General features: G+C 40.8%; 1 protein-coding gene across 4 annotated transcripts in view; it reads left to right on the top strand.

Annotated features, from left to right (window-relative positions):
• Nucleotides 1-12,730, top strand: part of TTLL5 (tubulin tyrosine ligase like 5) — a 116,094-nt gene that overhangs the window by 39,280 nt on the left and 64,084 nt on the right. For all 4 annotated transcript variants that reach the window (XM_081172412.1, XM_081172414.1, XM_081172413.1 and 1 more), the window contains exons 17-25: nt 774-887; nt 1,318-1,409; nt 1,765-1,827; nt 2,385-2,420; nt 5,056-5,112; nt 9,299-9,450; nt 9,714-10,029; nt 10,699-10,819; nt 12,180-12,326. In XM_081172412.1, coding sequence (XP_081028538.1) covers nt 774-887; nt 1,318-1,409; nt 1,765-1,827; nt 2,385-2,420; nt 5,056-5,112; nt 9,299-9,450; nt 9,714-10,029; nt 10,699-10,819; nt 12,180-12,326 — 1,098 coding nt within the window. The remainder of the gene's footprint in view (nt 1-773; nt 888-1,317; nt 1,410-1,764; nt 1,828-2,384; nt 2,421-5,055; nt 5,113-9,298; nt 9,451-9,713; nt 10,030-10,698; nt 10,820-12,179; nt 12,327-12,730) is intronic.

Here is a 12,730-nt window from a genome sequence, read left to right as displayed (position 1 = left end):
TCTGTGGTGCAGCTGAACTTGGTTTTAGCTTCAGCTACTTTGATCTCAAGGTTTAAAAAAACTCTCTAGGAACTTATTATCTCAAGGTCTTTAAATACCTTTTGTTTTCAACTTTGACAGTGCAGCTAGGTCAAAAATGTCTTGCCTGGATTTCAGCTTCTGCTCCCCAACCCTTTTGTTTGCATTTTGTACTTGCCCATTACTAACTCAAACAGCCTTGTGAGGTGAGATAGAGCTGAATGCAGGATATCTTCTGGCTCAGTAAAGATCTTTAGCTGTGGACATTTTAACACTTGGAACTAGTGTAAATACAGATGAGCTGCGTTTCTTTTCCTTACTGTAGCTTCATCTCCTAAGCAGGTTACTACTACAAGACATGGGTTATCCAGCAATTGAGAGCTGGAAATGTTACCCCCCGGGTACCAGAGCCAGGAATATGTGTCATATTTTGCCCATAGAGACAGAAGCTGTGAATGCTGGCTCCTGCTATTTTGGGGTGTGGTTCTGTGGTCAAACACTGGGAATGTGGAGTTTGGCTTTGGTGTTGAATGGGGTGTGGACTTGCTATAGTTGGAGGCAGAGAGTGTGAATCCTGGCATTGGTGCCCTTGGATTCTTCTGCCTCTTGAGTGTGACTCCTGGTTCTGATGCCTGGAGAGTGATGTCTCTTGCTGGGCAAATGACTTTGGTATTTGAAACCCCGTTAAAAATAATTGGAATAAGATTAGAAGGAGGGGAAATGCTAAAATCAGGTTTCTCATTGTGCTTCTACAGCGTTCTCGGCCGCTGTCTGCCAGTGATGCTGAGATGAAAAACCTTACGCCCTCAGCGAAGGAGAAAACAGTAGGAAGGCATTTTGGCTCCATGCTGGGGCTCTCCATGGAGGAGGTAAGGGTTGTCATGTACTGTATTCACTCACTGGACATGGTACATGTGCAGAAGAAGGGAGCAATTAGTCACCATGAATGGGTGCATTGGGCTGCCAGATGCCTCTGCCTTGTGTCAGCAGACTGAGACTGGCATCTTGGCAGCATAGATAGGGAAATTAAGGGACAAAGAATAAAATGGTTTGTCTTTTAAAAGTGGAACTATTAATATTGACCCCATAGCTAAATGATTCACAGAGATTATGTGTATCTCAATGCATTCCATCCCAAGGTTAACCCTTTCCATTATTTGTTTTTATTTATTTGAAATATTTATTACTCACCTTTCATGAATACTGATGCCAGGCCAAGTTACATCAAGACGACAAAACCAATTCAAACCTAAACAACTAAAAAGTACTAATGCCTTTCATTGCTTGTTCTGATTCCAGATAAAAGTCTTGCGTCGAGTGAAGGAGGAATATGAGCGAAGAGGGGGATTCATTCGTATATTCCCTACGCCATTAACTTGGGACACTTATGGGTGAGCAAAAAGTCTAATTTTGATCCTTTCATCCTGGAATGATAGAAGACATTAGGAGGTAGAAGATGCAAATTCTAATTTATTCCCACCTTAGTACACTCTCAAAGACCATTCATTATGCTTTAAATTTCACTTTCAGGGTCTTTTTGTCTATCAAACACTATTCTGTTGCCTTTTGTGCTATCTAATTCTTACCAGCTTCCTTATTAGTCTTACCTTTCCTCTATTCCTGACAGATGAAGCTATTTCCCCCTCACTTTTCATGATAAGCTTTCACTTTTTTCTCACTGAGTCTTCCGTTTTTAAATACTCCTAATCTGAATTTAAACTGACTCCCTTCCTCTTGGTTTTTCAGATCCTATATGGAGCACAAGACGACAATGAACTATATGCTGGCCTCTCGCCTTTTCAGTGACAGGTAGGAAAGTGGTTCAAGGAGTCTGCAGTACAGAAGGAGACCCATAGGAGGAAAGAGAAATGAAAGTGAACATGAAGAACAGATTGCTTGTAGACAAAGTGCTGGGTCCATTGGGCAGTTGCTCGTAGAATGCATTTTGGCTCTTAGCTCACTAGCTGGAGCAAACAGTAACAGAAATAGAGTAATCCACAGGCTTATAAAGAAGGCAATTCTCAAGAACATAACAATTGCCTTGGCTGTTCAGATGAAAGCCCTCCTCAATGGGTAGCTAGCTCTTTCTGGAGGTTCATCAGAAGAGCCTGCTGGATCAGACCAATGGACCACCTAGTCCAGCATCCGGTTCTCACAGTGGCCAACCAGATACCAGTTGGCCAACCAAGCTGATTTGGGGAGTGAGGAGAGAAGGTGAAAAGCCTTGTTATGGAAGCCTTTCTGCAGGACTTTTGCTGATGGGATTCATTAGGCAAATCCTGCCTTGGGCTTTTAATGTATCTGCTTTATGTTGATGTAGTATAATGGTAATGTAACCACAATATTCTTTTTTCACTGTTCTGCAGAGGGTCAAGAAGATGCCTAATTTCTAAACGAACTCGGTAAGCAGCTTGTATAGGCAAGTTATTAAAGGAAAAAGTTGGGTTTGTATTTTTGACCATGCAGTCACCTTAGACTTTAGATGGGACTCTTTTTGTCAAACAATAGAAGGTTGTTTACAAGGCTAATTGCTGTGTTTGGGGTAGTGGCAAATGTTCCCTATGTGCTGAGACATCCAGCAGGAGGTCTTTTACAGAGAAATTGGGGTTTTTTGTGGTGGGGGCTGTAGTTGTGGAGGGAAGTGGTAACCCTCTGCTTCCCATTTTCTGTGATCCTCATACCCTTGCCAAATATTCCTTGCATGGGAAATAGTCTTAAAAATGTTTCTGTGTTAGGGGGTTCCCTCTTTGGTGGTCTGTGTCATTTCTTTGGATTTCAGTATCGTGAGAATGCTTGTTGCTCTGCCATTATGAAATGGTTGTGAAAGCTGAATTAGTTACTTGCTATTATTGTTTTGCCAAGGTCCAATATTAATGTTCTTATGATTGCATAGTTAAACTCTCAACCAGCTGATTTTAATGGTGTAAACTGGCGTCCTGAGTATTGTGTTGCTGGATTTTTGAAATTTTCAATTACTACTTTAAACTGTGTGTTGGCCAGAGAACATCCGTGTGTGTGTGTGTGTGTGTGTGTGTGTGTGTGTTTTCCAATATATAAAAAGTCAGAGGAGAATTCAAAACAAAATGTCAAAAGCATAATAATAATAATAACAATAATAATAATAATAATAATAATAATAATAATAATAATAATAATAATAATAATAATTTATTGTTTATTATTTATACCCTGCCCATCTGGCTGGGTTTCCCCAGCCACTCTGGGCAGCTTCCAGCAGAATATTAAAATACAATGATTCATCAAATAACACAAGCTTCTTACCTGGCCTATGTGGTCTCTGACCAGGAGTTTTCCCAGTTACTTGGTTGTAGAAAATAGTTGTTTCTTTAACCAATCTCTAAAACATGGACAAGCAGGAAATTGCCCCTGGGCATTCTAGACCCAGAGGGAAGTTCTTTCTGTGGCCCTGAAAACTCTATTGAGTTTTCCAGTTCTGCTTTTTCAGTAAGCAAAATCTGAAACTGAAAGAGAAGGATGTGCATAGCGCTGCAGCTAGCAGGACAAGTTTTGGATTGGCTATCAGAGATTATGATTTTATTCTAAGTTGTGTTTTCCAGAAAATTAAAATAGAAATTTTAAAATAGTGTGGCCAGTCCCTGCAAAAAGCAGAGCTTGGACCTCAAGTTAGTGTAATGTACATAGATGTGTCATGAAAATTAATAAATCTTTTAGGAAGAAAGAAATAGTTATAGTTTTGTTGCATACTACCTGTTGGTGGTCCTTAAAAAATAATTATTGTAGATGTATTGATATTTACAGATTAAGCAACAACTGTTCTTTGAGGCCAGTAATTAACATACCAATAGATCATGGATAGCTCAGTTGGTTAGAGCATGGTGCTGATAATGCCAAGGTTGCAGGTTTGATTCCCGTGTGGGACAGCTGCATATTCCTGCATTTCAGGGGGTTGGACACGATAATCTTCAGGGTCCCTTCCAACTCTACATTTCTATGATTCTATTTTCCCTGGACACTGGGCAGAGTGGCTTTCCTATCAGCTAGTTGTGCCCATTGACTCATTACAGTACTTATGTTGCATTTTCACCAGTTGATCAGATAACAGAAGGTTAGAGAAGTATGAATTTCTTAGTGTAGCTGGCTGTTTGCCTGTGGAGAAAGAATGTGACTTACAGTAAGGTCAGAACACAGAGGCATTAGCACAGTTTTAAGCAATAACTGGCCACTTCCCCAATGTTCAGAATCTTATTCAGTAGCCTACAGGTAGTACTCCATTTTTCCTGGTCCACAGCACATGACAGACATAGAGAACATTTCTGCTGCAGGCAAACAGTTCATAAATTGCAATTTGATTGTCACAGATCTTGATTTCTGGAGAAAATAATCTAATACCTGTGAGATTTATTTTGGTTTAAGTCTGTTGTTTGTTTCACATTTTCAGTAGGCTGTATGTTTTAAATTGTGGTTGTAAATTTTTTAGTGATAATTTTATTGTTTTATTGTTTTATCTTTTTTGTAGACTGCTTTGAAGTCTTTTCTATAATTAAGCAGTATATAGTTTTAATGAAATAAATAAATCTTGCATTTTACATTGTAGTGTGTAGTTCAGTGAGCAAGCACTTGTTCTGTAGGTTGTCTAGTCTGGCTTTCTTTTGATTAAAAGAGAACAAATAAATATTTAGCAAGCAGAATAATTCAAAACTAAGTAGGACTTAAAAGGAAATACCCTATAATGTTCTTTGTATTCTGCACCTTAGGAAAGTAAATCATTAATATTAAGGAGTCTTCACACATACAGCGAAGCTGAGAGAGGGATGCATTTCCATTCATTTCAAAATTCATCCCTGGAAAAGCCTCTCCTTCCTTCTGCAGTCGGTTCTTCAGGCACAAGATGCCAGTTTCCAAAATCAGTTTTTTCCAGGCAGAAAATTGCAGAAGCCTTAGGTTTCTTGCACTTTAACTCCTCCTAGTTAACAAGATATATCATCAACAGGCACAAGACAGAGTTCAAAGGTGCAGTCTTTAAAATCACACAATTCTTGCTCTTTTACTCTTTAGAGGCCTTGACTTGCAACGTGGTCATCTCGCCGCCAGATGTCTCAGGACCGAGTCCAGGTAATAAAACTCTTTCCCCCCTCCTTTGGATTTACATATGGCTTCACATACCCTTGGATCCCAACTAGACAGTAGTTCAAAGCTTTATAAACTGGGGCTAGCTGCAAGCTCTTGTCCCCTCTACTCAGCCTCAAGTACAGTCTCTGCTTCAGAAAATTCACAGATCTCAGCAAGATCTCAAAAAGATACAAGTATCATAACTTCCTATTTTCTTTTCATAATTCCAGCATTGCAGACAGTAGAGAATATTGCCAAATCTTGGAGAAACCTTATGAAACGTTTTTATCAGCATATTCCACATTATTCCATGTATGGAGAAGCACTGAGTTCACTAGGCTAGGATTTTTCTTCATATTTCCCCCCAAAGTTTGAACTCAGTGAACTCAGTGCCCTCCTCAAAGGCCACGTTGGGGAATTCTCAACCACCTGTGAACTCTGATTCCCTTCAGCTTCTGAATACAGACATATTTCTGCTGAAGGGTTCCACCCTCACAGTTGCTGAGTTTAGCCAGTATTTCTGCTCTTGGTTCATATAACCTTACAGGCTGTTCCAGTAAGACCTAGGGAGTCTTCAGTTACAGAATTATAATTAAAAAGTAAATTTGTGTGCACTTAAGGATATCAAAGTTTACATTGCTTTAAAGTAAATGGAATTAATTCAAAACAAATTATCAAAAACATAGGAATAATAGTTAATATTTCTTACACACCTAGCCTATAGTGTCTGATCCAGAGGTCTTCTAAGTACTGTACTTTTAAAATTATGTATTATTTATTGAATTTCCATACCATCCTTCATCTGAAGATCACAGGACGGTTCACAACATTACAATGAGAACACCAAATAAAGAGGAAACAAAATCAAAAGAAAATCCCCTCCCACAAACAAAGGCAATAGAATATTTAATCAGCCAAAGGCCTGATTACAGAGAACTGTTTTAGCCAATCTGCCAGAATATTGTCCACCCCGCCAGATGTTCGTCTTTTATGGAAGCCAGATGGGTCGTTCTGTTAACCGAATGCCCTCCAGTCCACTTTTTCATTTGACCCACCCTGGTTCTGCTTGTTGCCTTCCAGGTTTAGGGGTGGAATAGACATTCCTGTTGAGGTCATCTCAGTTATCTAGGAATTCCTTTTCACTGTGTGAGGTATTCTTGCTCTGTGTTAAAATACACTGTCTTATATCTGTGTATGTGTGACATAAGTTTTTGTGTGGAGCATGGTTTATGGACTTTGCTTGTGTTAGCGGTTGCGGGGTCTCCTTAGCTCAGTCATTATGATCTGGAGCAGGGGTCCAGATCTAAGGCTCCTGGGCTGGATCAGGCCCATCTGAGTTGTGGATTTGGCCTGCACCACGAAGCCAGAACTCGCTGCGAAACCAAGACTCCTGGCAATGGCAACGGGAAGAAGAGGCTGAGTGGCGGCGGCTCTGCCAATCAAATGCCGCACCTGGTTTACCTCAGCACAGCGCAGGGCAGTATTGTTCAAAGGGCACTGCCTATATTCTCTAGTTGGAAGAGTCATCCGGTTAACCGAATGTCCTCCAGTCCCCTCTTCAAACAGAAAATCACAGTAGTACCAATTTCTGGTTTTTTTGCCAGGCACCTACTTGATTGTAGAAAATACTATTTTATGTAGCTTCCTTTATTTAACCAATGCCTACTGCTTGAGGTTAGACATATGGTTCTTCAGAACAGCATGGCATGGAAGAGGAAGAAATCACTACATGTTCTAGGCTCTAAATATATCAGAGGCACAGAAAACCACTTTTTAAAAAGCTTCTGACCCTGCCTTTTCACGGCAAAATCCAGTCTCTCATGGAGAGTGACAACAAATTAACTTTGTACACGTTGGTCACAAGTAGCAAGGCTTGCACTGGCTAGTCAGTGATGATATCGTTTTGAGCTTTCCCTTACAGGAAAGGGAAATTAAGCGTCATTTATACTGTGTTAATAAGTCTTTGTTCTTTCCCCTGCTCCTACAATTTTCTACTGTTCCTTAGCTTGCGTTAATATATTGTTTTATATTTTTAATTTTGAGGGCCAGTCGTGAGTGGTTCTCCCTGAAAACCAGCATATAAACTAATTAAATAAATTTTCACAACTTCACAAAGCATAGTTTGCCAGAATATCCGACATTCCTGTTACCATTCATAGGTCACATGCATTTAACCTTAAGTATCTAGCAGGATGAAGAAGTGGGGAGAAGATTTGGGAGGTTTTAATTCACAAAGGAAATGTCACAGGCTAATTCTAATGAAGTTTTAGACTGAAAAGATGAATAATTGACAAAACTTTAAAAATCCAGCTAGTTTCCTTCACACAGGGCTGGCTCACAGAACTACCAAACCTGGGATCTTTAAATTGCATTGTATTGCTTTTCGAGATTCAGAGTGATTACTACAACATTGTATGGCGCTTGAATCCATTGAGTTAGCACAGTGCAGCCTGTTGAGGAAACCTTAAGAGAATAAGATCCCTGCTAGATCAGGCCAAGCAGAAAGTCTAGCATTCTGTTCTCACTGTGGCCAGCTAGATGCTTTCATGAAGCCCACAAGTGCACCAACTCTCTCCCTACTTGTAATTCTCAGGCATCCAGTAGTGGAGAACTTCATTGTAGCCACTATATGAATCTAAGCGGCAGTTCTCAGTTTTCAGAATCCAGTATCCTCGTTATCCTTGCCTGCATTTAAAAAGGGTATTTCAGCATTTCTAGAATTGTTTTGTCTGATGACAATTGAGTCTCAATTCCCACAAGGGGGTGCATGGAATGAATTACTCTTTTGCATTCACCAGTAGCAAAATATACCTGAGCTGTGCTGGCTGGTGACTATCTCTGTTGGAGTGTTCTTGGCATCTGGAATTGCAGGGAATGCCCCTCCTAAAGGTTTATTGCCTTTCCTGGCATACCATTGGACATATTTTCTCAGCCTACAGCTTCTTAGTGGAAAATAGTTTGCTTTTAAGAGGAAAGGAAAATGCTCAGGGATTTTTGGTGGAAATCTTTTAAAACTTCTTCTAAGACAGCCCTTCATTATAGGAAAACAAATCTTAAAAACAATGAGTCCAAGAACTGATGGCTACTGCCATGGTCTAATGGTGCCCTGATTTGATTAGGATTTCAGTGTTCAACACAGAGGCCGAGTGATGTGGCATATATCTTATAGCTGGTGCGGTACTATAATGGTGGGAATGATAAAGATCTTTCTTCAGATCCTTGTTTTAGATCCTTGTTCAGCTGTGCACTGGTGCTCATAGGTAGTCTTAAACAAGTTTTTTCTTTTTAAGGATAGCATACTTCACAGAGCTGTGAGGCTACAAGACTGTTTAGGAGTAGAGTAGGATACAAATGAAACAAATAGAGTGGTACCTCGGGTTAAGAACTTAATTTGTTCTGGAGGTCCGTTCTTAACCTGAAGCATCACTTTAGCTAATGGGGCTTCCTGCTGCTGCTGCGCCGCTGCTGCACAATTTCTGTTCTCATCCTGAAGCAAAGTTCTTAACCCGAGGTACTATTTCTGGGTTAGCGGAGTCTGTAACCTGAAGCATCTATAACCTGAAGAATATGTAACCCGAGGTACCACTGTAAGATGTATTTGGGCAAGGGATGTCCTGGGAGTAGTCAGATAGTCCTCCCTGGTATTAGCATTCATGTGTACAAATCCAAGGAACTTAATGCTGCATAATCATAAAGAGACCAGTATCTTTCCAGCTGGGCCCATGAAGCAGATAGATGTATGAACAAATAAACTGCTTCCTTGTTCAGTCAGTTTCCTCCCCACACCTCCCACCCCGGCCCTCCAGCTACTATCCTGTGTGTATAGTTAATATAGAAGCCTATTGCACATCATGGCTTGTTACACATGGTTCTCTGAGCCCCAGTAAATACACATGCACACATACATCCCCACTGCTTTGAAGAATGGAATAAAAACTTTTGCTCCCGCTAGTGTGACTGTGTGTATTCAAAGAGTATTAGTTACAGGTAGGTAACTCTGATTCTTCTGTACTCCTTGTGACTGGATAATTCTCAGAAGTGTAACAGTGTACTTGTACTAACTCAGTCCTGTTTGTCTGGTGGTGTAGGAACAGTATAGATTCACTACAGAGACCAGCAAATAGGTTTTATCTGGGTATAGCTAGGGAGGAAAGACATTGAGGAATCTCCTTGTTCTCGTCTTTTGCAGTTTGAATCTTGCTGGAGAACTGGGTCTGGACATTATGGATTGTAATGCTCAGCTTCATGCTGCTCTGTATGAGCGGAAGCTCCTGTCACTAGAGGTACGGAAACGAAGGCGGCGTTTTGGCAAACTGAAACCAGGAAATGCAAAACTGTCAGGTACATGCGAGTCCTGCCTATTTCCCCATATTATAACATTGGTGTCTGGGCTTAAATGGTGGTTAGCTTCTCTTGCCATGTGTAGATCTTGACCATATTTGGTCTAAAAGAAAAAAGACTGTGTACACCAGATATTTCCTGTATTGGTGATCAGTTGCTAGCATGTATTCTAGGAGTACACATGGTGCATATGAGAGCCTAATTTTTTCTGCCTTACTTTACTTATCCTAAAATGTTGAGAACTGGACATCTGTTTTTGACAGGGACTTCACAGTCAACTGACTTTGTCCTCAAGTCAGAAATGGAGTGTGAAGAAGAGGAGGAGATAGTGGAGGAAGATGAAGAACTGGAGATACCTCGGGAAGAAACAGCTGGCTCTCTTAGGAACATGCAGGTGAAATTTAAGCCAGAGTTGCCAGAACAGGTGGAGCATCCCAAAAAGGAAAAGTTGTCAAAGGAGTCTGAACAGAAACCTGTCCGTGAAGCTCTGCTTCTTCAAGCCAAAACGGAACCAATGCCAAAAGATACTGAGCTTCCATTTAATTTGCTACAGGTTTTACAGGAGAACAGTAATCTAAGGTAGGAGTTTTCATGAGATTTATTTGTCTATCATTGTGGCACATATGAGGACAAGCATGTAAACCAGAGTCCTTGTCCGCTTGTGAAAAGGCATGTTTTTGTACTACACCCCTGGTTTTTATTTTGTAGAGGAATTGCTTCATAAAACATATGCTTTGGCCTCTTAATTTTCCCTAGGCCGATGGATGGATGCTACCATTGATGCCCAGCATTCATTTAGTGCCCCAAGTGTACCAGATGCTATACAGAATACTAAAATAGTTTGTATACTTTTCCATTTGGCTTATTCTATTTGCCTGCTGGTGGGCAAAAGTGAAGACAGTGTTGATAAGAAGCAGTGAGAATGAGGTAGGGTGTTCTAATGGTTCAATAGAGAACTTCCATTGCCAGTGTTTAGGTAGGGGTAGAGAAATCCATACTGGTGACACAGTACATGATTTGCTTGTTAGTTCTACCTTTTCCTTTGCTCTCTATTCTTAGCTAATCCACTGAGCTAGAGTTTTAACTTCATTTTCTAAAATGGACTGCCAGCAGCAAATTCTGTTGCCATAGATGCTGGCCAAGATTGTAAAATGGTCCTTTGCCCTGTGTACTGAGGGGTTCTTTGTCGAAAAACAAAGCTGTTTATCTGTACTTCTGACTGCTGTCTGTGCTTCTCTGTTTCTACAGCAAAGTTCAGGCTCGCAGGGCTTTCTCTGCCTATCTGCAACGTGTGCAGCTGCGCCTGATGAAAGAGGCTGGAGATCAGGTCCATAATCCTGCCTGGGCTGCCAAAGAGGATGAGCAGATGGTAAGAAATTGTTTGCTTGCCCTGCTCCTTTCAGGGAGGAGCCCAGCTCATCTTACTCCACGTTCCTGAATTACAGTTAGTGTGAAGCTTATTCCCATCATCTTACTCTATGTTCCTGAATTACAGTTAGTGTGAAGCTGATTCCCAACAGCTTGAGCTAAACAGCTAGATGCTGTAACACATCCTGCCTCTGTTACTGAAATGACTTGAACTCCTCTCTGAACCAATGTAGACTGTTGGTGTGCAGAGCAGGTAGAAGAGGTGTACTTTGGACTCCAGGGTAGAAGAAGCATTTTTGAATATTGCTGAAGTGATGGCCACCTGTTATTGCCATATTTTATTTTATTTTATTTTATTTTATTTTTTTATGCTATGCATAGCCTCCCTGAAGCCCACTTCTTAGCTTAAGCTCTCTGTATGTCAATCGGTTTCCAGGTATGACTTTGAGTTGTCTGCCGGTTTCCCCAGACAGTAGCTAAATCATTATACTCTATCTGAGGCAGTTGCCTTACAGTGCTTATTGACTTCAGTCCACATTTCTAGTCCTTGCCCTCAGCTGGCAGCCCACATGGAGACACTGTGAAAATCCCGTATGGGTAGAGAGCCAATCTAGCTCATAGATTAAAACCCTTATGTCAGGAATTGGGAATAATCAGTGTGCCTCAGTGGAAAATGTTACCCTTGCTCTTTCCAAGTGGAAAATTGAAACTGGTTCTCTGAGAGCTGCTTTGTCTGCTATGCTGTGAAAAATAATGTTTAAAATAACAGATCAAACCAGCCTAATATAATGCTAGTGAGAGGCGAGCTGTGAAATTCAACGCTTTGGCTATGAAGCAGTTTACTTGCATGCTAGCAGGGCACCTAACCAAAAGTAAATCCAGAGTGGAGACAGAATATGTTTGAAACTAAACACTCACAGCAGGCGTCTTGCTCTAGCACTCACTTTAAAGTGAGGGTAGTTCTCCCTGCCATTGGCTGATGGCATAGTAGGAGGGATTGGTGTGGTTTTTTGAGACAAAGTTGGTGCAAGGCACAGAGCATAGAGAGTGACCAGAGGTGGTGCCAGAGATGCATGAAGGTGACAATAATCTAAATGGTCAGAGTTTTATTTGAAAGCCTGCTATCCTTAGAGGGATGCACTTTTGTCTGCAGTTATTTTCAGCAATCATAGATTATGTTAGAATCCCAAGGCTTTTGCTTTGCACCTTTTTGTCAATGAGCTTACTTTTATTTATTGACTTTTTGCAACCCAATTTCTCTTATCCTCAACTCAAACACACTTTGAAAATCGTTTCTAGTAGAGTGATGTATATGAAGATAAACAAATGGGCTCACTCTTTGATTTTTTTCTTGGTGGCAGGAACTGGTTGTTCGCTTTTTAAAGCGAGCAGCCAATAATCTTCAACAGTCTTTGAGAATGCTGCTCCCGAGTCGGCGCCTGGCCCTGTTTGACCGTAGGCGCATCTTGGCTCACCAGCTAGGTGAATTCATCATCTGCTATAATAGGGTGAGTATGGCATGTGCCAGCTCAGTTCTAACACAGCAGAGGATTTATGCAGATGATCTAGAGCAACACTCCTTGTTTTGTTTTATTGCTTCTAGGGTTGGCCCAAATGTTTCAGAGAAGGAGGGAAAGCAGAAGCATGAGTCATTCATATTCCTGCTTTCTGTCCTACTGTAATGATTGAGTAGAATCTTTTTGCATGTTACCTACGGGTGATCCATGAACTTCTGGAGCTCACAGATGGTATTGTGAAATTCTCAAATTCTGTTTCTGATATTACAGGATAAGCAGAAGCTTTTGTTTTTGAGCTTTCGCTTTCCCTGTTTCTTCATAATGAAGTGCAGGAACCTACATTTACCGTATTTTTCGGACCATAACACGCACCTAACCATAACACGCACATAGTT

The sequence above is a fragment of the Podarcis bocagei genome, assembly GCF_964188305.1.
Source record: "Podarcis bocagei genome assembly, chromosome: 1".
Classification (NCBI taxonomy): domain Eukaryota; kingdom Metazoa; phylum Chordata; class Lepidosauria; order Squamata; family Lacertidae; genus Podarcis; species Podarcis bocagei.
This window is presented reverse-complemented; position numbering and strand designations above follow the sequence as displayed.